The 24095-nt window shown below is 39.0% G+C and overlaps 1 protein-coding gene across 12 annotated transcripts in view; it reads left to right on the top strand.

Moving 5' to 3' along the window:
• Positions 1–24095, top strand: part of SUGCT (succinyl-CoA:glutarate-CoA transferase) — an 811293-nt gene that overhangs the window by 440341 nt on the left and 346857 nt on the right. The window contains exon 13 of one of the 12 annotated variants that reach the window (XM_059170571.1): positions 5221–5354. The exons of the other annotated variants lie outside the window; for them this stretch is intronic. Coding sequence (XP_059026554.1) covers positions 5221–5304 — 84 coding nt within the window. The 3' untranslated portion in view covers positions 5305–5354. Of the gene's footprint in view, positions 1–5220; positions 5355–24095 lie in introns of those variants that run through there. 12 annotated transcript variants of the gene reach the window in all.

The raw sequence follows: 24095 nt of genomic DNA on the forward strand, positions 1-24095 counted from the left end.
AACAAAAACAAAACTTCAATGAGGTAATGCATGTGAAGAACTTCAAATGAAGGCACTTATAATTGATTCTTTTTCTTTTAAAGATGACTGGATGTTTTCTGGAAAATGTAATGGTGGATGGGAAAGTACTTCAGGTGGAAGCATTAACCAAGCAATGAAGTGGGTGATGTGGTACTGCCTGGGGGAGGGCAGGTGTGAGAAACTCATACGGTGGGTTATGGCTGGAGCATGGTGTGTGGAGGAGATAGGGTAGGAGATGAAAATGGGGAACCCAGGGTCAGTTCATGGAATACTTGTATGCGGCGCTGAAGGGTTGGATCTATATCCAGAATGGCAGCCCACGCAGTGTGATGCTGGCTACTGAAAGTGGAGCCCATGAACTCATACGAGGGTGCTGGTGGTCCTGGGTAGCAGGCAGTTGTGGGGCTTATGTGTGCCTGCATAAACCATCCATGACATATGAAGAATTTTTCAGGTTCATGACAAAAATTCAGGACAGAAGATAGAATTCCTCAAGTCCAAGCCGTATTTGACAGAGCCTACCCTAAAACATGCACGGTAAGAGCTAGTAGAAGCTTTTCATTCTTCGTTTTATATCCTGTCAGCCAGAACTCTGGCCCTGAACCTCTCATAAACTCCAGTTCTGGTAATAATCCAGCTACAGATGACCAGTGTGTGAGCATTGTGAAGAAGTACTCTCCAGGTTACAGGAAATTGGCTACTTTAATAATTATAGACATGTGTGGGCATCTTGGGGAGTGGTATTGCTGTGTTGCAACTGGACTGACAGATCTCATTTAAACCTTGTTCCTAGCCATCTCGGATGGTCAAATTTGTTTTAAAGAGCTTTCTCCAGGATACAATTCAGTTCCTGGTCCCGTGGAGATCTATCTTCCTTATCCTCAAATTGTCACTGCAGTTGGGGGAAGCCAGGACACCTGTATGCAGGAGCACATAGTAGACTAGGTACCAAAATGCTGTTCTATACTCTGGGATCCTCTGACCCAAGGCACACAAAGACATTATATCATTATGTCATTGAAAAAGTGGATTTTTGTTGTTGTTGTTGTTGCTAAGTGGCTCTTATCTCAAACAAGTTTACAAATACCACTAGGGCTTACCTAAGTTATGAAATTCTCATACAAACAGTGGCAATGGCATGGTCTTTAAGCTCAGAGAAGTATATTCCTGAAAACTATAGAAGTACAGTGAAAGGACTATATTTTTTCAGAGACTGAGAAATTTATATGTGGAAAAGAAGATGCTTTGGGTTATTGCGATGTGTCATTGTTGATTCTTTATTTGTAAAGATGTAATTGGTGGCAGATGTTGATAATGGGTTATGCGTGTGTGGGGGGTGGGGAGAAATGGAAACTCTTTGGACCTTCCTTTTAGTTTTGCTGTGAACCCAAAACCGCTCTAGAGAATCTTTAAATAAGCAAAAAGGAAGATGCCCTAATTAGAGTTCCTTGATGCTTTTAGACGATGCTTCACAGTAATGAAATGGTGGTACCGCAGCTGTTTGCTGAGACCTAAAGATCACAGCTCATTCATAGTCAAATAGTTCATGAGGGTCAGCTGTGTGCAAAGTGTAACGCCAGGTGCTAAGCACCAGCGAAGAAAGAAGCCCAGTATGAGGTTGACTCTAAGCAAATGGGAGACTAATCAATAAACAGGAGTACCAAATAATTGTTTTGTAACGAGAGATATATTTATGCCTCAAAGTCTGTAATATGTTATATTTATCTGCCAAGGTGTCTTTTTCGGGATTCAGGAACTCGTTGAGAAGCAGGCTAATCATTAAGACATTATTGACAAAGATTGGATTCAAAGACCATTGAAGGTTTTTAAAATACTTTATTCACTTTTTATTTAGAAAGAGTTAGATTCGCAGGGAGTTCCAAAGATGATACAGAGAGGTCCTGCGGACTCCTCACTTGCTTCCCTCGATGATTACATCTTACTTACATAATTATAGCATAAGAGCAAAACCAGGAATCTGACGTCAGTAAAGTGTGTGTATATATAGTGTGTGCTGTTTTATTACACGAGTGTGTAGAGCACTGTAACCATGGCCATAATTCAGGCACACAACTGTTCCCCAACCGCAGTGATCTCCCTTCTGATCTCACATCAACCACTGGCCCATTCCTAATGCACGGCAACCATGAATTTTCCTTCCATCTCTATAATTTTGTCATTTCAAGAGATGTTAAATAAATGCAACCGTGCAGTGTGCGGCCTTTTAAAAAACTAGGAGCTTTATTGAGGTGTTATTCATATACTGGAAAATTACCCTTTTAAAGTATGTAACCCATGGTTTTCAGCACATGCATAGCACTGTGCATTCTATCACTGCTGTCTAATTGCAGAATATTTGTATAACCCCTAAAAGAAGCCCATTATCATTTCTTCTCCATTTTACCCTCTTCTTATCTTCTTGTCACCACTAATATACTTTCTGTTTTTATGGATTTGCCTGTCCGTGCATTACATATAAATAGAATCATTCAACATGTGTATGTGAGTGGCTCTGTAGCGTCACGTTTTCAACGGCCTCCCATCGTGCTAGTATATACTCCATTCCTTTGTATGGCTGAATAATGTTCCTTCGTATAGATGCACCACATTTTACTCTTGCATTCCTCAGTTGATGGGGATTTGGTTTATATCCACATGCTGTCTATTATGAATTGTGCTTTTATGGAAATTCAAGTACAGGCTTTGTGTAGACATGTGTTTTAATATAGCATATTATATTGCATATATGGCCAGGAGACTCATACAACTCTGTGTTTAACTTCTTGAGGAACTGCTAAACTGTTTTCCAAAGTAGCTGCCCTGTTTTACAATCCCACAAACAATGCATGAAGGTTGCGATTTCTTCATGTCCTTGCCAACGCTTATCTTCTTTCCTTCCTCCCTCCCTCCCTCCTTCCCTCCCATATTTCCTTTCTTCCTTCCTCTCTCTCTCTCTCTCTCCCTCCCTCCCTCCCCCTCCTCCTCCCCCTCCCTCCGTCTCTCTCTTCCTTCCTTCCTCTTTCTTTCTTTTTTCCTTTATTCCTCCCTCCCTCCCTCCCTCTCTCTGTGCCTTTCTTTCATTCTGTCTTTTTTTCTTCCTTTCCCTCTTCCTTCCTGGCTTCCTGCCTTTCTCCTCCTTCTTTCTTTCTCCCTCTCCCTCCCTCCTTTACTCCTTTACTTTTTTCTTTCCTTTCTTCCTTTCATATCCATAATAGTGGGTATGAAGTGGTATCTCTCTACAGTTTTCATTTGCATGTCACTAATGAAATGATGTAAAAAATACTCTAAAGTGATTATTGGCCATTTGCATGCCTACTTTGGATAAATGTGTATTCAAATGTTTTGCCCATTTTTCAATTAGGTTATTTGTCCATTATTATTATTGAGTTATAAAAGTTCTTTGTGTCTTCTGGATACAAGTCCCTAATCACATATATGACTTGCAAATATTTTCTTCCAATCCGTAGGATGTCTTTATAGTTTCTTGATGGTCTCTGAAGCACAGATGCTTTTAATTTTCATGAAGTCTCATTTATCTATTTTTTTCTTGTGCTGCTTGTGTTTTTGATGTTGTATCCAAGAAACCATTGCTTGATCCAAAGATATAAAGATTTATGATTATGTTTTCTTCTAACAATTTTATTTTACATTTAGGTCTCTAATCCATTTAGTTTAATTGACTCTATGAGTTAGTTTTGCATATGGTGTGAGGTAGGAGTCTACCTTTTTCCTTTTATATAAAAATAACCAGTGACCTACCACCAATTATTGAAAGACAGTTCTTTCCTGCATTGAATTTTCTGGCACCCTTGTTGAAAATCAATTCATAGTAAATGTAAGGGTTTACTTCTGTTCCATTAATCTGTATGTCTGTTCTTTTGCCAGTACCACACTGTCTTGATCTGTGCCTTTGTCATAGTTTTGAAATGAAGAGTGAGTACCCCAAATTTGTTTTTTATTTTCAAGATATTTTTCCCCTTGCATTTCCACATAAATTTTAGGAGTAGCTTGGCAGTTTCTGCTAATTAGTTAGTTGGGATTTTGATAGAAATTGTGTTGAATCTGCAGATCATTTTGGTAATATTGCCATTTTAGCAATATTGTCTTCTAATCCTGAAGATACTGTCTTTGCATTTATTTCATCTTTAATTTACTGCAAAATGTATTCTGTAGTTTCAGTATGCAAGTCTTGTACTTCTCCGGCCAATTTTGTGCTTGAGAATTTTACTTTTGGATGATATTGTAAATGGATTGATTTCTCAATTTTAGGTTTATATTTTTAATTAATACTGCATAGAAATAAAATAGATTTTTCCTTCAGTCATGCTGAATTCATTTATTAGTGCCAAGAAAATTTTTTAGGGGGCTATGTGGATTCTTTGGAAATTTTCTGTTTATAAGATCATGCTATCTTCCTACATAATCTGGGTGACTTTCAATTTTTGCCTGAATTCCTAGGTAGAACCCCAGTATATTGAATAGAAGTAGCAAGAGCAGACATTCTTGCCTTGTTCCTGATCTAAGGAGCAAAACATTCAATTTCTCACCATTAAGTATAACTTTTGCTGTGGTCTTTTTATAAGTGCCTTTAATCAGGATTGAAGAAGTTACTTCAAATTTATTGTTTGTTGAATGCTTTTATCAGAAAAGAGTGTTGTTTTACTGTATCTATTGAAATGATCTTTACTTTTTGTCTTTTTTTACTGATATGGTGTATTACTGTAATTGATTTTCAGATGTCAAATCAAACTTGCATACCTAAGATAAATTTGAATCAGTCATGGTGTATAATCCATTTTATGTATTGCTATATTTGGTTTGCTAGTAATTTGTTGAGGATTTTTTTTCTATTTTCATAAAAGTATATATGTATGCATGTAATTTTCTTACATCTTGTCTGGTTTTTGTTTCAGGGTAGTACTGGCCTCATATAATCAGTTAAGAACTCATATAATGAGTTGGTCTCATATATACATATGTTTAATAGGACTTCTTTCATATTTAGTTAAGAGTCAGAAAGATGAAATATATATTTATTATCTCTTTTATGTTTGATATTTACCTTTACTGGTTTTTTTCCATATGGACTAGAAGAACTTCCTTTAATACGTCTTATAAGGTCTATTAGCAACCCATTCTCTCAGTTTTTGTTTATCTGGGCATATCTTTAGTTCATTTACCTCTGTTTATTTATTCTAGACAGGGGGAGGGACAAAGGAAGAAGGAGAGAGAGAATCTCAAGCCAACTCCCTGCTGAGCAGGGAACGTGAGATGATGACCTGAGCCAAAACCAAGAGTCAGAAGCTGAATTGACTGCACCACCCAGGCACCCCAGTTAACCCATTTACATTTTTGAAAAACTGTTTGAAAAATAATTATTTGATAAATAATTTTGCGAGATGTATGTATGTAAGATTCTTGATTTTTTTTTTTTCAAAAAATTTCAAAACTTTTCAATATAATAGCCCCTGGCGTGCATTGTTTCTTATGAGAAATCACCTGCCAGTCTTACTAGTGTTCCCTTTTTGTTCCAAGTTATTTTCCTCTTGATTTCAAGATTTCCGTTTTGTCTTTGGTTCTCAACATTTTGATTAAGATGTGTCAGGGTGTGGATTTCTTTAAACTGATCCTAGCTGGAGCTCACTGAGCTTCTTAGATGTGTAGATTAATGTTTCATCAAATTTGGGAAATGTTTAGCCACTTTTTATTTAAATATTTTTGTGCTCCTTTCTTCCCTCTTTTCTGGTATACTTATTAGCCTCTGTTGTTATACTTAATGGTATCACATTTTTCTGAGTCTTTATTTTTCTTCATTCTTTTTTCTGTCTGTTTTTCAGACTCTGTAATCTCTTATCAGTTTATCTTCAGGTTCACTCATTCTTTCTTCTTCTACTTCAAATTTACTTTTCAGCCCCTCTAGTGAATATTTTGTTTTAATTATTTTATTTTTCAGCTCCAGAAGTTTCATTTGGTCCTTTAAAAATAATTTCTTTCCCATTATTGATATTCTCTATTTGGCAAGACCTTTTCATCATTCTTTCCTGTAATTCATTAGGCATGGTTTCCTTTAGTTTTCCGATCATACTTATAAGGCTATTTTGAAGTCTTTATCCATTAGGTCTGACATCTGGATACTCTCAGAAGTCGTTTTTATTGCCTACTCTTTCTTGTGTGTGAGTCACATTTTCATGTTTCTTTGCATGTGTCATCATTTTTTTTTTTAAACTGGACATTTTGGATAATGCATTGCAAGCAATTTGGGGTACATATTCTCTCGCGACCCCTCTGCAATGCTTGTTGTTATTTTTTTATTTGTTTAATGACTTTTCTGGTCTGATTCAGGGAAATCCCTCCTCACCCTCCCCCTTTACAGTTTGAACTCTGATGTTTATATTCAGAGGTGTTGCCTCAGGCATGTGTATTCTGAGCATAGGATTACGGTGGTTTTAGCAGAGCTCTGTTTGACTTTCCCTCATCTCTCTGTTAAATTGTCTGCCTTGATTGATATCGTATCTGGATGTTAGGCCCCATTAATTGCCAGGTTTTTCTGCGTTGTTTTTAGGAATGCTTCTGGGCATGAATAGCACCATAGTCTGATCCAACTAAATTGGTTCCCCTTTGTGGGGATAGTTTTCTGAGGCCTGTCTTTGTGGTTTGTTCTGACTACAAGAATAGGTCTATTTAGTTTTTCCTTTCTTTGGTTCTCTCTGATAAATAAGCTGGACTCCAGTTTACTTTTGTTTTCCTTTCATACAGCTACTATCCTCCTATTAATTGCCTACCAGCAAATCTTCATTATTTTTTAAATTAACATATAATGTGTTATTTGTTTTAGGGGTACAGGTCTATAATTCATCAGTTTTACACAATTTATAGCACTTACCATAGCACATATCCTCCCCAGTGTCCATCATCCAGCCATCCCAACCATCCTACCCCTCTCCCCTCCAGGAACCCTTAGTTTGTTTCCTGAGATTAAGAGTTTCCTATAGTTTGTCTTCCTCTCTGTTTTTGTCTTATTTCATTTTTCCCTCCTTTACCCTATGATCCTGTCTTATTTCTCAAATTCCTCATATCAGTGAGATTATATGATAATTGTCTTTCTCTGATTGACTTATTTTGCTCAGCTTAATACCCTCTAGTTCCATCCATGTCATCATGTCATTGCAAATGGAAAGATTTCAGGGTTTTTTTTTTTTTTTTGATGGCCACATAATATTCACACACACACACACACACAAACACACACACATATCTAAATCTATCTCACATCTTCTTTATCCATTCTTCTGTTAATGTTTTTGAGAGCATCCTTAGTCCTCAATTTCTCCATACTCTTTCCAAATACATTCAATTCCTTTGGGGGAATTCTTGATCTTTCCATTCTTATTGCTTCCTTCTCTCTGTGGGCAGTCTCTGAGGCACTATTCTGGAGCTGTAGGCAGGGGCAGTGGTAGATTCTCAGAATGATACCCCTGCTTTATAAGCAGGGCAGTTGGTGGAATTGGTATTTTCTCGTTTTGTTTTTGCCTTTCCCAGTATGGAATCTCTGTTCTATGAGCAAGATGGGACAAAATAACTGGGATCTCAGTATTCTTGGCCTGTTATTCCTGGGGGTAAAGCCTCAATGAGTCAGAGTTAGGCAGAGGAAGACAGCCTCATATCTCTAACATTTCTTGTCTGAAGTAATGACTTTGCAATAGTGAGCTCGGGGTGGGTGTGGGTGTAGGGGAGGGTTGGTACAGAAACTTTAAATAGTTGTTCTTAATAATGATTTTTTACCAGCTGTGATTGTTTCATCGAGGAGTGAATCTATGGAGCTACTCATGTTATCATTCTGGAAGTTGCCAAACACCCCTCCCACCCCTATCCCCACCACACACACACATCAGGTAAATTTTAAGTTCATTTTGCTATATGACGGCAGCCAGGAACAAAAGACTGTATATTATGTAATTACATTTATATAGCATTCCCCAAAAGGCAAAAATGCAGAGTTGGAAAACAGATTAATGATTGATAGTGGTTAAGAGCTGAGGGAAAGATTATTACAAAGGGGCAGCACACAGGAATTTTGGGGGTGATTGCACTGTTCTGTGTGGTGCTATGGTGGTCAATACAGAAATTTATACCACTCCATAGTATGAAGACTATGTAAATTAATAAAAAAATCAACCAGGATGTCAAGAAGACCAAAAATGCGCTATCTTGACTGTGACTCATGAATGATAAACTACACTGAAAGAAATAGGGAAGAAAGGAGCTGACCTAAGTGACTTTGGAAACCAGAGTTTTGACTGGATACTGTAAGGCTAAAGACAAAAATGATGACACACATTATGGTTGGTAACTTTGTTTTTCAAGTGGGCATGGGTTAGCAATTCTGAAACTACTTTACATGTATAATAGGATTGAACAGATGGGCAGATCTACTGTAGATAATGAAAGCCAGGTTTCTTTTGTTGTCAAAGCATTTAGAAATAAACACAGTAATAATAGAAAGAGCCATGTGGTGCTAGATTGGAGTCAGAGATATCAATATCAACCGTGTGTGTGTGTGTGTGTGTGTGTGTGTGTGTTTTAAATATATACAGATAAATAAATACAGAAATAAATACAGATATACGTGTGTGCATTAAAAGGTATTCATATGTGTGAGGTTCCTAGGAGCAGTGTTTCCATAGTAATCATGAACATACTTAACTCCCAGATCTTGCTTTTTAATATTATCCTCTTATTAAATAGTATCAGAGCTTCTTGAAGTAATAGTTGATTCCAGGGATTGTGGAGGAAAATTCAAGATAAGCCCTGGATATCAGGTGATGCCAGAAAATATGGCAGTACTAAAACAAAAAGTATAGGGACACACCAGGAGGATATAGGAGCTAAACTGAAAAAGCTTCCAATGGCCTGAGTTAGAACAAATGGAATAACAAATGATTCAAGCAAGAGCATAAACCCCCAAAGTATTTGAATTACAGCTCAAATAAAAAAACTATTTATTTGTTCACACTGACTAATGACTGATTAAATACATGAATATGTGAGATGAAGAAATAAGTCTTTCTTGCAGAAATATTTCAGTTAATGCATGTAGAAGAATGAAGGAAATAGAAAACCACTGTTAGAACATCACAATAGTAATTACAGTAGGCAAAATCCACCACTGAATGCTTACATTGGTGGGTGAATGTTTAATAAGGAGCAGAGTATTTTCAGAATGTCACCATCCTCTCCCAAATATTTGAGCAATGATAGGAAGAATAATAACTTGACAGAAGAGAAAGCTGGCAGACACACTTTAACTCTGCAGCCTGGTACCATCCCCAGTGATGATGTTGATGATGTAATGCTGAATTAGATCCTTGTATAGAGAAACGACATTAGGGGAAAATCTAGTAAAATTCAAATAAAGCAAAGCTAGGTAAAGAGTAGTAAGAACTCTTCCTGGTTTTTGGTTTTTTTTTAAACTCTTCAAAATTGTTGCAAAATAAATAATTGTAATAATTAAACAAAAATACAGTGAAACAACACTGTATAAAAGAGGTCTCAGGGTGCCTGGGTGGCTCAGTTGGTCAGGCATCTGACCTTTGATTTCGGCTCAGGTCATGACCTCAGGCGTATGAGATCTAGCCCCCAGTCAGGCTCCTAGCTCAGCGGGGAGTCTACTTGAGATTCTCTCCCTTGCCTTCTGCCCCTTCCCCACCCGAGCTTTCTTTTGCTTCCAAAATAAGTAAATAAAATCTTTAAAAAGCTGATTTCACAAGATGCTTTATGTATAGTAGATACAAAAAATTCTTTGAGCTGAGAAAAGAAGAGTAAGAAAAATCTTGACAGTATATATCTGAATTAAATCTCTGGAACAGACTTCCAGAGGAGTAGAATTTGTAATAAAAAGTACCATGATGATGCAAGTCATAAAGAAAAGACAAACTATTGATGAGTTTCATTAGCTTATAATAGCAGAAAAACGGATTATTTCTGCTTAAGAATACAAGTGGGTTTTCTTTCTAGTAGGGGAATTTTATATTGCCAAGACAGAATCAGTGTGAATTTGAGGGAACTCTAGGGCAGAAGTAGGATAATTTGTAAAGGGGTCCAACAAACTTTGTTGAAAACCTCATTCAACAACTTATTAATTCCAGGTACTGTGACTCGTATCATCTGATATTTTGGAATTTGGACTATCTTTAAAAAGAGGAAGCTCTGGGGTGCCTGGGTGGCTCAGTGGGTTAAAGCCTCTGCCTTTGGCTCAGGTCATGATCCCAGGGTCCTGGGATGGAGCCCTGAGTCCTGCTCTCTGCTTGGCAGGGAGCCTGCTTCATCCTCTCTCTCTGCCTGCCTCTCTGCCTACTTGTGATCTCTGTCTGTCAAATAAATAAATAAAATCTTAAAAATAAATAAATAAAAAGAGGAAGCTCTGATAGCTTCTAATTTTAAAGTTTGGAAAACTATGGGAATAAACAGTAGGAAACAGGCTTACTTAATACAGACAGAATAACCAAAGGAGATAATAAGGAATTTTTATATTGAGTTAAAGGAAAAGAAAGGTCCAAATAAGTGAACCTTATTTGTATATAGAAGGTACTAATAGCAAGTTTCTTAGAGATATGGAATATAAACAAAGCATTAAAAAGCACATGATATCCTTAAAATGCTAGAGTATCCCTAATTTTTCAATATATAACTTTGAGTATAATTAGAAAGGCTAAAGATGAGACCATTTGAAGAAATTCTGGAGGCTATTAAGGTTAAATTTTCTAGGGGCTTTCATGGTTTAGAAGACGTTTGGGTGAGAAAACCTTGTTTTCAGTCCCATTATCTTAAGGGCTAGTAAACCTCAGCTTCCTGTGAAATGGTAGTAATATTGATCTCCTAAGGTTATCATGAAATCAAATAAAATAACAAATATGAAGGACTTCGGCTAAATATTAGCATATTTTTAAGAAAATGCTACAAGACTCATTTCAAAACCTGAAACTTAAAACATGCAAGTCATTTGCTCAATAGAAAGAAGAATAGAACCAGTTTGTGGCCTGAAGAAACAAAATGCGAGGTGAGGGATTTGCCATTCCATGTATGCTCTCGCTTCTGTTTGTGGACAGATGTATCCCAGGTACAGTGACTTGAATCCAGGGTTTCATTCTTCCCTTATACGTCGGCAGCACACCCATGCGGGGCTACAGAATCCCTGGGCGAAGGCATTTACTGCCGCATTTTCGATGGCTGGAGAAGGGATGGAAAAACTTATAAGGGACTTGTTCTCTTAGAGTCATCATCCAGATTGGCAGGTACAAGTTAAAATATTTTGGTTCTAAAACAAGATCTCAATCCAAAAGGTCATAAGTAATTTTGTTGCCAGAGTGTCTTAAAGGATTTAAAACACCGGGAATTGGGGAGGAGTCAAGATGGCGGAGAAGTAGCAGGCTGAGACTACTTCAGCTAGCCGGAAATCAGCTAGATAGCTTATCTAAAGATTGCAAACACCTGAAAATCCATCGGCAAATCGAAGAGAAGAAGAAAAGCAATTCTGGAAACAGAAAAACAACCACTTTCTGAAAGGTAGGACCGGCGGAGAAGTGAATCCAAAGCCACGGGAAGATAGACCCCGGGGGGAGGGGCCGGCTCCCGGCAAGCGGCGGAGCAACGGCGTGCGCAAAATTGGGTCTTTTAAAAGTCTGTTCTGCTGAGGGACATCGCTCCAGAGGCTAAACCGGGGCGAAGCCCACGCGGGGTCAGCGTGGCCTCAGGTCCCGCAGGGTCACAGAAGGATCGGGGGTGTCTGAGTGTCGCAGGGCTTGCAGGTATTGGAACGGGAAAGCCAGCCACAGAGACAGAGCTGACAGTAAGCTCACAGCTCGGTGTTACCTTAAACCTGTCGCAGGCTCGGTGAGCTCGGAGCGCGGCCGGAGGTCAGGCAGACGGGAGTAACTGGGCGCTGTGCTCTGAGGGCGCACTGGGGAGTGGGGCCCTGGGCTCTTGGCTCCTCCAGGCCAGAGACCAGGAGGCCGCCATTTGTATTCCCGTCCTCCAGAACTCTACAGAAAGCGCTCAGGGAACAAAAGCTCCTGAAAGCAAACCCGAGCTGATTACTCACCCCGGCCCCTGGTAAGGGCGGTGCCATTCCGCCTGGGGCAAAGACACTTGAGAATCACTACCCCAGGCCCCTCCCCCAGAAGACCAACAAGAAATCCAGCCAAGACCAACTTCACCTACCAAGGAGTGCGGTTTCAATACCAAGGAGAGCAGCAGAATTCCAGAGGAGGAGAAAGCAAAGCAAGGAACTCATGGCTTTTTCCCTGTGATTTTTTTTAGTCTTGCAGTTAATTTAATTTTTTTCTTTTTCATTTTTTGTTTTTTTTCTCGCCTTCTGGTAAATTTTTTTTTAACTTTTACCTTTTTATTTTTTAACGTTTTTTAACTAGTTTATCCAATATATATATTTTTTCTTTTTTATATTTTTCTTATTTGTTTTCTTTTTTTAATTCTTTTCTTTTTTTTCTTTTTTCATATTTTTTCTTTCTTTCTTACTTTTTGAACCTCTTTTTATCCCCTTTCTCCCTCCTCACGATTTGGGATCTCTTCTAATTTGGTTAAAGCATATTTTCCTGGGGTTGTTGCCACCCTTTTAGGATTTTACTTGCTCCTTCATATACTCTTATCTGGACAAAATGACAAGACGGAAAAATTCAACACAAAAAAAGAACAAGAGGCAGTACCGAAGGCTAGGGACCTAATCAATACAGACATTGGTAATATGTCAGATCTAGAGTTCAGAATGACAATTCTCAAGGTACTAGCCGGGCTCGAAAAAGGCATGGAAGATATTAGAGAAACCCTCTCGGAAGATATAAAAGCCCTTTCTGGAGAAATAAAAGAACTAAAATCTAACCAAGTTGAAATAAAAAAAGCTATTAATGAGGTGCAACAAAAAATGGAGGCTCTCACTGCTAGGATAAATGAGGCAGAAGAAAGAATTAGTGATATAGAAGACCAAATGACAGAGAATAAAGAAGCTGAGCAAAAGAGGGACAAACAGCTACTGGACCACGAGGGGAGAATTCGAGAGATAAGTGACACCATAAGACGAAACAACATTAGAATAATTGGGATTCCAGAAGAAGAAGAAAGAGAGAGGGGAGCAGAAGGTATACTGGAGAGAATTATTGGGGAGAATTTCCCCAATATGGCAAAGGGAATGAGCATCAAAATTCAGGAGGTTCAGAGAACGCCCCTCAAAATCAATAAGAATAGGCCCACACCCCGTCACCTAATAGTAAAATTTACAAGTCTCAGTGACAAAGAGAAAATCCTGAAAGCAGCCCGGGAAAAGAAGTCTGTAACATACAATGGTAAAAATATTAGATTGGCAGCTGACTTATCCACAGAGACCTGGCAGGCCAGAAAGAGCTGGCATGAGCACTAAACGAGAAAAACATGCGGCCAAGAATACTATATCCAGCGAGGCTATCATTGAAAATAGAAGGAGAGATTAAAAGCTTCCAGGACAAACAAAAACTGAAAGAATTTGCAAACACCAAACCAGCTCTACAGGAAATATTGAAAGGGGTCCTCTAAGCAAAGAGAGAGCCTACAAGTGGTAGATCAGAAAGGAACAGAGACCATATACAGTAACAGTCACCTTATAGGCAATACAATGGCACTAAATTCATATCTCTCAATAGTTACCCTGAATGTTAATGGGCTAAATGCCCCTGTCAAAAGACACAGGGTATCAGAATGGATAAAAAAACAAAACCCATCTATATGTTGCCTCCAAGAAACTCATTTTAAGCACGAAGACACCTCCAGATTTAAAGTGAGGGGGTGGAAAAGAATTTACCATGCTAATGGACATCGAAGAAAGCAGGAGTGGCAATCCTTATATCAGATCAATTAGATTTTAAGCCAAAGACTATAATAAGAGATGAGGAAGGACACTATATCATACTCAAAGGGTCTGTCCAACAAGAAGATTTAACAATTTTAAATATCTATGCCCCCAACGTGGGAGTAGCCAACTATATAAACCAATTAATAACAAAATCAAAGAAACACATCAACAATAATGCAATAATAGTAGGGTACTTCAATACTCCCCTCACTGAAATGGACAGATCATCTAAGCAAAAGATCAGCAAGGAAATAAAGGCCTTAAACGACACACTGGACCAGATGGACATCACAGATATATTCAGAACATTTCATCCCAAAGCAACAGAATACACATTCTTCTCTAGTGCACATGGAACATTCTCCAGAATAAATCACATCCTCGGTCCCAAATCAGGACACAACCGGTATCAAAAGATTGGGATCATTCCCTGCATATTTTCAGACCACAATGCTCTAAATCTAGAAATCAACCACAAAAGGAAGTTTGAAAAGAACCCAAATACATGGAGACTAAACAGCATCCTTCTAAAGAATGAATGGGTCAACCGGGAAATTAAAGAAGAATTGAAAAAAATCGTGGAAACAAATGATAATGAAAATACAACGGTTCAAAATCTGTGGGACACAACAAAGGCAGTCCTGAGAGGAAAATATATAGCAGGACAAGCCTTTCTCAAGAAACAAGAAAGGTCTCAGGTACACAACCTAACCCTATACCTAAAAGAGCTGGAGAAAGAACAAGAAAGAAACCCTAAGCCCAACAGGAGAAGAGAAATCATAAAGATCAGAGAAGAAATCAATGAAATAGAAACCAAAAAAATAATAGAACAAATCAACGAAACTAGGAGCTGGTTCTTTGAAAGAATTAATAAAATTGATAAACCCCTGGCCCGACTTATCAAAAAGAAAAGAGAAAGGACCCAAATAAATAAAATCATGAATGAAAGAGGAGAGATCACAACTAACACCAAAGAAATACAAACTATTATAAGAACATACTATGAGCAACTCTACGCCAATAAATTTGACAATCTGGAAGCAATGGATGCATTCCTAGAAACATATAAACTACCACAACTGAACCAGGAAGAAATAGGAAGCCTGAACAGACCCATAACCAGTAAGGAGATTGAAACAGTCATTAAAAATCTCCAAACAAACAAAAGCCCAGGGCCAGACGGCTTCCCGGGGGAATTCTACCAAACATTTAAAGAAGAACTAAGTCCTATTCTCCTGAAACTGTTCCAAAAAATAGAAATGGAAGGAAAACTTCCAAACTCGTTTTATGAGGCCAGCATCACCTTGATCCCAAAACCAGACAAGGATCCCATCAAAAAAGAGAGCTATAGACCAATATCTTTGATGAACCCAGATGCGAAAATACTCAACAAAATACTAGCCAATAGGATTCAACAGTACATTCAAAGGATTATTCACCACGACCAAGTGGGATTTATTCCAGGGCTGCAAGGTTGGTTCAACATCCGCAAATCTGTCAATGTGATACAACACATCAATAAAAGAAAGAACAAGAACCATATGATACTCTCAATAGATGCTGAAAAAGCATTTGACAAAGTACAGCATCCCTTCCTGATCAAAACTCTTCAAAGTTTAGGGATAGAGGGCACATACTTCAATATCATCAAAGCCATCTATGAGAAACCCACTGCAAATATCATTCTCAATGGAGAAAAACTGAAAGCTTTTCCGCTAAGGTCAGGAACACAGTAGGGATGTCCATTATCACCACTGCTATTCAACATAGTACTAGAGGTCCTAGCCTCAGCAATCAGACAACAAAAGGAAATTAAAGGCATCCAAATCAGCAAAGAAGAAAAATTATCACTCTTTGCAGATGATATGATACTATATGTGGAAAACCCAAAAGACTCCACTCCAAAACTTCTAGAACTTATACAGGAATTTAGTAAAGTCTCAGGATATAAAATCAATGCACAGAAATCAGTTGCATTTCTCTACACCAACAGCAAGACAGAAGAAAGAGAAATTAAGGAGTCAATCCCATTTACAATTGCACCCAAAACCATAAGATACCTAGGAATAAACCTAACCAAAGAGGCACAGAATCTATACTCAGAAAACTATAAAGTACTCATGAAAGAAATTGAGGAAGACTCAAAGAAATGGAAAAATGTTCCATGCTCCTGGATTGGAAGAATAAATATTGTGAAAATGTCTATGCTACCTAAAGCAATCTACACATTTAATGCAATTCCTATCAAAGTACCATCCATCTTTTTCAAAGAAATGGAACAAATAATGCTAAAATTTATATGGAACCAGAAAAGACCTCGAATAGCCAAAGGGATATTGAAAAAGAAAGCCAGCGTTGGTGGCATCACAATTCTGGACTTCAAGCTCTATCACAAAGCTGTCATCATCAAGACAGCATGGTACTGGCACAAAAACAGACACACAGATCAATGGAACAGAATAGAGAGCCCAGAAATAGACCCTCAACTCCACAGTCAACTAATCTTCGACAAAGCAGGAAAGAATGTCCAATTAAAAAAAGACAGCCTTTTCAATAAATGGTGCTGGGAAAATTGGACAGCCACATGCAGAAAAATGAAATTGGACCATTTCCTTACACCACACACAAAAGTAGACTCAAAATGGATGAAGGACCTCAATGTGCGAAAGGAATCCATCAAAATCCTTGAGGAGAACACAGGCAGCAACCTTTTCAACCTCAGCCGCAGCAACATCTTCCTAGGAACAACGCCAAAGGCAAGGGAAGCAAGGGCAAAAATGAACTAGTGGGATTTCATCAAGATCAAAAGCTTTTGCACAGCAAAGGAAACAGTTAACAAAATCAAAAGACAACTGACAGAATGGGAGAAGATATTTGCAAACGACATATCAGATAAAGGACTAGTGTCCAGAATCTATAAAGAACTTAGCAAACTCAACACCCAAAGAACAAATAATCCGATCAAGAAATGGGCAGAAGACATGAACAGACATTTCTGCAAAGAAGACATCCAGATGGCCAACAGACACATGAAAAAGTGCTCCATATCACTCGGCATCAGGGAAATACAAATCAAAACCACAATGTGATATCACCTCACACCAGTCAGAATGGCTAAAATCAACAAGTCAGGAAATGACAGATGCTGGCGAGGATGCGGAGAAAGGGGGACCCCTCCTACACTGTTGGTGGGAATGCAAGCTGGTGCAGCCACTCTGGAAAACAGCATGAAGGTTCCTCAAAATGTTGAAAATAGAACTGCCCTATGACCCAGCAATTGCACTATTGGGTATTTACCCTAAAGATACAAACGTAGTGATCCAAAGGGGCACGTGCACCTGAATGTTTATAGCAGCAATGTCCACAATAGCCAAACTGTGGAAAGAACCTAGATGTCCATCAACAGATGAATAGATCAAGATAATGTGGTATAGATACACAATGGAATACTATGCTGCCATCAAAAGAAATGAAATCTTGCCATTTGCGACAACACGGATGGAACTAGAGCGTATCATGCTTAGCGAAATAAGTCAAGCAGAGAAAGACAACTATCATATGATCTCCCTGATATGAGGAAGTGGTGATGCAACATGGGGGCTTAAGTGGGTACGAGAAGAATCAATGAAACAAGATGGGATTGGGAGGGAGACAAACCATAAGTGACTCTTAATCTCACAAAACAAACTGAGAGTTGCTGGGGGGAGAGGGTTTGGGAGAAGGGGGTGGGGTTATGGACATTGGGGAGGGTATGTGCTTTGTTGAGTGCTGTGAAGTGTGTAAACCTGGTGATTCACAGATCTGTACCCCTGGGGATAAAAATATATGTTTATAAAAAATAAAATTTAGGGGCACCTGGGTGGCTCAGTGGGTTAAGCCGCTGCCTTCAGCTCAGGTCATGATCTCAGGGTCCTGGAATCTTGTCCCGCATCGGGCTCTCTGCTCAGCAGGGAGCCTGCTTCCCTCTCTCTCTCTCTCTCTGCCTGCCTCTCCATCTACTTGTGATTTCTCTCTGTCAAATAAATAAATAAATAAAATCTTTAAAAAAAATTTTAAAAAAATCAAAAATTTAAAAATAAATAAATAAATAAAACACCCGGAATTGCCAGGCAATGAGGAACACAGGGGGGAAAAATCCTAGATTATGGAGAATAGGATAGATGTAAGTAGGATGGGGAGTGGTCAGGGTCGAGGCCAATGTTTTGTTTCCCTTTTTCTACATTTAAATGGGGTGCATACGAACTTCTTGTTCAAGAGTCTTTAAGATCAAGAATTATTGCCATTACGAACTGAACTGTTTAATTTCAAGGACTGACTTCTCTTGTTTACACCAACCATTCTTCCTTCCCTCCCTCCCTGTCAGGTTCCCTCCTTCCCTCTGGGCTTCCCTCCCTCTCTTTCTCCTCCACTAGTCTAGCACATGGCTTTTGGAAGCAGACCGTGGTAACTGTCTCTGTCACTAATTATGTAACCCTGAATGAATTACCTATCTCTAACCCTTAGTGTCCTTAGTTGTAAAATGGTGACTATAATATTGGCCATTGTAGGCTTGTGATAGCAAGATGAGTACGCGTGAATACTGCATCGCACAGTATAGGTACATGTACAGCCTCAGGAAATGCAAGCTGTTGCTATAATTACTACTACCATCACTAGTAATTCCTGTTTTTGACTGTCTCCAATGTACTGCTCACTGTTGCTGGGTGAATTCACGTTTTTAAAAATAATCTAAGTGGTTCTAGAAGTAGATACCATTATAAATTCTCCTTTATTTGTGAACTTCAAGAATATACTGGATTTAAGTTTGACTTTGCTCATCCAGTCTCTGCATACTTCTTTCATACACGTGTGACATTAACACGACCTTCAGTGACATTCCCTTGCCTCCTCTCTCTTTGGTCAGCCCTTTCTGGTCTTCTGTTTATTGCCACCCACCGCCATCCCCTCCTTATCCTTTGATGACCATGCTGATCTTGCAATTCCTGCAGGCCCTGGTGATATTTGGTTACTATCTCCATGTCTCAGCTAAAAAGTGATAAATGATTTTCTATTAGTCTATTTTAACCTCTTGCCTTGTCTGTTCAGTTCTTTGCAACACTGACCTTGGTGAGGAGCCTCACTTTTGTTTTTTAATTTTAATTTTTTAGCTTTCAAAAACTTTTAATCTATTTTACTTACTTATTATATATATATATATATATATATATATAGAGAGAGAGAGAGAGAGAGAGAGAGAGAAAACATAAGCAGGGGAATGGCGGAGGGAGAAGGAGAAGCAGGCTTCCTGCTGAGCAGGGAGCCCGATGACGGATTTGATCCCAAGACCCTTAGATCATGACCTGAGCTGAAGGCAGATGCTTAATCGACTGAGCCACCCAAACTTTCGCTTTTTTTTTTTTTTTTAAATATTTTATTTATTTATTTGAGAGAGAGAGCATAAGCATGGGGAGGGGCAAAAGGAGAGGGAGAAGCAGGCTCCCCACTGAGCAGGGGGCCCAACATGGGGCTCAATCCCAGGACACTGAGATTGTGATCTGAACTAAAGGCAGCTGCTTAACCGACTGAACCATCCACATGCCCCAAGAGCCTCACTTTTAAAAACTAGGGCTTTGGTTGTTTTTTTTTTTTTTTTTAGCCTTATTGATAATGTAATCATGTCCTTTCTCTGTTTCAGTTTCATTTCTGGTTCCTGTTCTTGCTTCTTTTAGAGACACTAGAATAGTGAGAGATTGTGTAGTCTAGAATCAAACAGATTTGGGGGAGAGTTCTTGCTCTTTTGGTTTCTCTTCTGTGACTTGGGGCAAGGAACTTGCCCCAAGGAAGGAAATTCCTTGAAATTACTTCCTTGAAATTGCCAAATCTCTCTAGGCTTCAAATGTCTTATTTATAACCTATTGCCTCCCTCCCCTGCATAGGTGTAGAGTGTGAAGATAATTGTGTCCCATGTTCATCTCATTAGTACCTCTCAGGCAAACAAAATGACACATTTTTTTAATGGATGTCGGTAAGCCTCTTTTCTCAGCCACCACAGTCCCTGCTCAATGGGCCCAGGCACAGCATAGCCATGGCACAGGGGTAGAGGCTGTGGATGGGCTCAGCAACATAGATTACTACTCCCCAAGGGTTGTGTCTTGTTTCGTGCCTGCCCTTCCAATCGCATGGTGGGTTGATTACTTGGGACCCATGCCATCATAGGGGTCACGATTTCCCCACCAATACTGATATGTAATCCTGATACCGATTTGCCTTCCCTGCCCCTAATGCTTCTGCCAGGACCGCCATCCATGGATTCGCAGAATGTATTATCTGTGATCATGGTACTTCTGTACAACTTTGTGCAGCGTCTCACAACTAAAATGTGCAGCCATTGGCTCCAGGCTGTGAAGTTAACTTGTCTTACTCCTTATCTCATCACTCAGAAGCAGCTTTCCCAGTGGATGAGTGGAATGGAGACTATAGCAGGAAGGACGGTTGCCGTCTTCCAGAATGCAGTTCCGCTTGGAATCAGAGTCCAATGTCTGGTTGCTGTCTCCCCTGTGGCCAAAATACATGGCTCAGGAAATCAAGGAGTTAGGAATGGCTCTGTGAATGATAATGTCTGAAAGCCCATTATCAGCATTTTGGCTTCTCCCTCTACAACTTTAAGCTCTAGGGGTTTGCTAGCCACGCTTCATAAGGAAAGAAGGCCTCTATCAGGTGGCACAGTACCGATTCATTGAATTGAAGATGAGGCAGCCACCTGACTTGTTAGGGATTTAAATGCCACTGGAGCAACAAGTAACACAGGTGGTTGCTGCTGGCTGAAGTAATTGATCCTGATTACCAAGGGAAAATAGGGTTGGTAACCATTCCATGAGGCCAGGGAGAACCGTGTCTGAAACCCAGTGCATTTTCTTGGGAGCCTCGACTTAGTAGTTCCAAATCGAATAATAGAAGTTACATCAAAACCGGATTCAGACACATCAGGAGTGAATGTTTGGGCTGCCTCACCAGATCAGAACACGGACTCACTAAACTTTTGGCTGAGGATAGAGAAAGCTTGGGACAGACAGTGAAAGAAGGAAGTTGTAAACGTCAGTGACATCCTTGTGACCAGTTGCGTAAATAGCGAAGCAGTTTGTGTATTTTCCTCTTTGTATTTTATAGCTTTCTTGAGATGATTCTCCAATTAGTAGTTAGGTAAGAGAAAATGCAGATGGGACTGGGGCCAAATTTGGAGAGTAGAATTGCATAGGAATAGATACTGAGATTGTTGAGATCTTGGTCTCCATTGATTTTGAAGGGAGGGTGTCTTCGTTTATACTGATATGACATCATCTGTACTAATACAAATTCATGGGCATCTTGTTACGTGCACACAGCTGTGCTGTTGGTGTTTATAGGAAAGCGTATCGATGGACGTGCATTGTGGAAGGACTGAACCAACTGCTGAGCTGTTTCTGAGGGGCACATCCATGCTTTTGTGCTCTGCTCAGTGATGTTGGAGTTGGGACTGGAAACCACATTGCTGCTTCGCCTTCTGACTTCCTATTTGAATTGTGCACACGGGAGGCACTAGAGGGAGTCACCAAGGTGGGAAGGGGACAAAAAGACATTCTCTTGCCTGGTTTTCTGCTTTCTTCCCATGGATTCCAGCTCATTTGGGGTTCCTATGCTCATCATGTTGGCAACACCCCCCACCCCCACCCACGGCAGCAGACTTTTCAGGAGGCAGCAGCTAAGTTCAATTTGAAGTTTTCCGACACTTGCATATTCACAAACGTTTCCTGTCTCTGCCCACCAGGGATTCAAGGGCTGTTGTAAGTGAGGCCCTAACACCTGTAGGCAGTGCCAGCAATTCTCTTCCTCAGTGGGAAATTCCCACGTAGTTTATTTGTTAAAATCCATTTCGGAAGTTCCAAGTGACACAAACATTTTGCTTACTTTCTAAAAATTTCAAGATTCAAAAGTCTACTACATAAACTATGTTTTATGCATAAATGCTCAATAATGTGTTATAATGAATGTCTGCCAAACTCTTAAGTGAAGCTGACAGTGAAATATAGAAATTGAGTGTCCCTTTTATCTGTATTTTAATAATAAATAATTTTATAACATTACCTACAGAATCCAGGAAGATATGAAGAATGCCTTAATAGCAAAGACTAAGATATTTAGGACAAAGTTGTAAGTTTATTTACTCTCATCCAATAATATCCAACCACCAAGGTCAATTTTATATTACGTGCAGGCATCTGAGGAGTTCTAAAGTGAAAGTGTATCAGCAGATATAATGAAATTATACATAATTAAAAAGAATCAGAGAGTCTTATACTTTGACATTTAATATCTATCTGAAGAATTATAATTTGTACCTATTTCCTCCACTGGAAGAGCTGTGATCTCAAAGGCAAGAGCATGTGTTAGTGCTTGTATCACCTGATACAGTGTCTGATTGTATTCGTTTTCAGTTATTGCTAAAACAATTTTTTTTTTATGTAACTGCTTAAAACAATACAAATTTATTATAACTCTGGAGGTCTGAAATCTGAAATAGGTCTCACTGGGCTAAAAGTCAAAATGTCTGCAGGGTGAAATTCCATTGGGGGCTGTGGGGGAGAACTAACTTCCTTGCCTTTTCCAGCTTCTAGAAACTGTGCATGTACTCGCGCTCATGGCTTCCTTCCATCTTTTAAAGCCAGCAGTGGACATTTGAGTCTTTCTCCTACTATCCATCACTTTGAAACAGATTCCTCTACCTCCACTTTGCTCTTTTAAGGACCCTTGTGATTGTACTGGGCCCAGCCAGATTTCCCAGGATAATTACCACATCTCAAACGCCTTGATTTAATTATACTTAGAAGGCCCTTATTGCTGTGTACAGTTAACACATTGACAGTTTCTGGAGATTAGGCTGTGGACACCTTTGAGGGGTTATTTTTTTACCTACTGCACTGGTCATTAGCAGAGAACCATTTTTGACTCAATGGACACAATAAGGTTGCACATTGTACCTAAAAATGGAGACAGAGAATTTCCATGTAAATATTTAGTATGCAGTGGTTAAGGGTATGCAGTGGTGGGCAGTGTGGTCAGTATTTTGAGAGAAATTATCTTAAAGAATTTGTTTTCAAACCCTTATTTATATATTATATGTTATGATACTAATGATGAATTACTTAAATATCTAACTATTGTCAAAGAATACATATTGGTATGTGGGAATAACACATTTTTGTAAAAGGCACGTATGTGACTTGAAATGTTTAGATGCACAGAGTAAGACAATGTGCAAGTTTTTCTAGAATAAATTCCTTGAAGTATGATTTTTGGTTGAGCAGGTAAGCACAATTTAAAGTTCAGGGAAAACTACCAAAATGCTCCCCAAAAGGCTGTGCTGATTTATACTCCAGTCAAAACTGAATGGAGAATGCTATATTTTCACATCATTGCCCATACTAGATGTTACTGGTTTCTGCTGCTTTCTTTTTACTAATCTGATTCAAAAAGAAGTGACATTTGCATTTCATAAATGTTAGCACTAGTACTTTCATTTCCTAGATTAAAACTGAGAATGGGAATTTTTTAGGTTGATTCATCTTAACTGTTAAATATCTATTAGATTTCAAGGAGTCCTTACTTTTGTATATTGTAGAAAAGGGATTTTAACCCCTTTTCTATTTATAAACAGTAGTCTTGTTCCCCTGAGTGATGCTTTTCAAAAAGAACTTATTTATTTATTTATTTTACCAAACACATTTTGGTTTTTAATGTGGTCAAATAAGTCAGTTTTTTTCTTTTATGGCACCTGAACTTTGTGTCTTCTGTAAGAAGACCTGCACACTCAAAGTTATTAAAATATCTGGGGCGCCTGGGTGGCTCAGGGGGTTAAAGCCTCTGCCTTCGGCTCGGGTCATGATCCCAGGGTCCCGGGATCGAGGATCGAGCCCCGCATCGGGCTCTCTGCTCAGCAGGGAGCCTGCTTCCCTTCCTCTCTCTCTGCATGCCTCTCTGCCTACTTGTGTCTGCTACTACTGTCTGTCCAATGGATAAATAAAATCTTTTTTAAAAAGTTATTAAAATATCTGTATTTGCTATTTCTTTGACATTTTTTAGATCTGGTTTTTTTTTTTTTTAATTTATTTATTTGACAGCAAGAGAGAGGGATCATAAGTAGGCAGAGAGGTAGGCAGAGAAGGGG

Source organism: Mustela lutreola, chromosome 4 (assembly GCF_030435805.1).
Source record: "Mustela lutreola isolate mMusLut2 chromosome 4, mMusLut2.pri, whole genome shotgun sequence".
Taxonomy (NCBI): Eukaryota; Metazoa; Chordata; class Mammalia; order Carnivora; family Mustelidae; genus Mustela; species Mustela lutreola.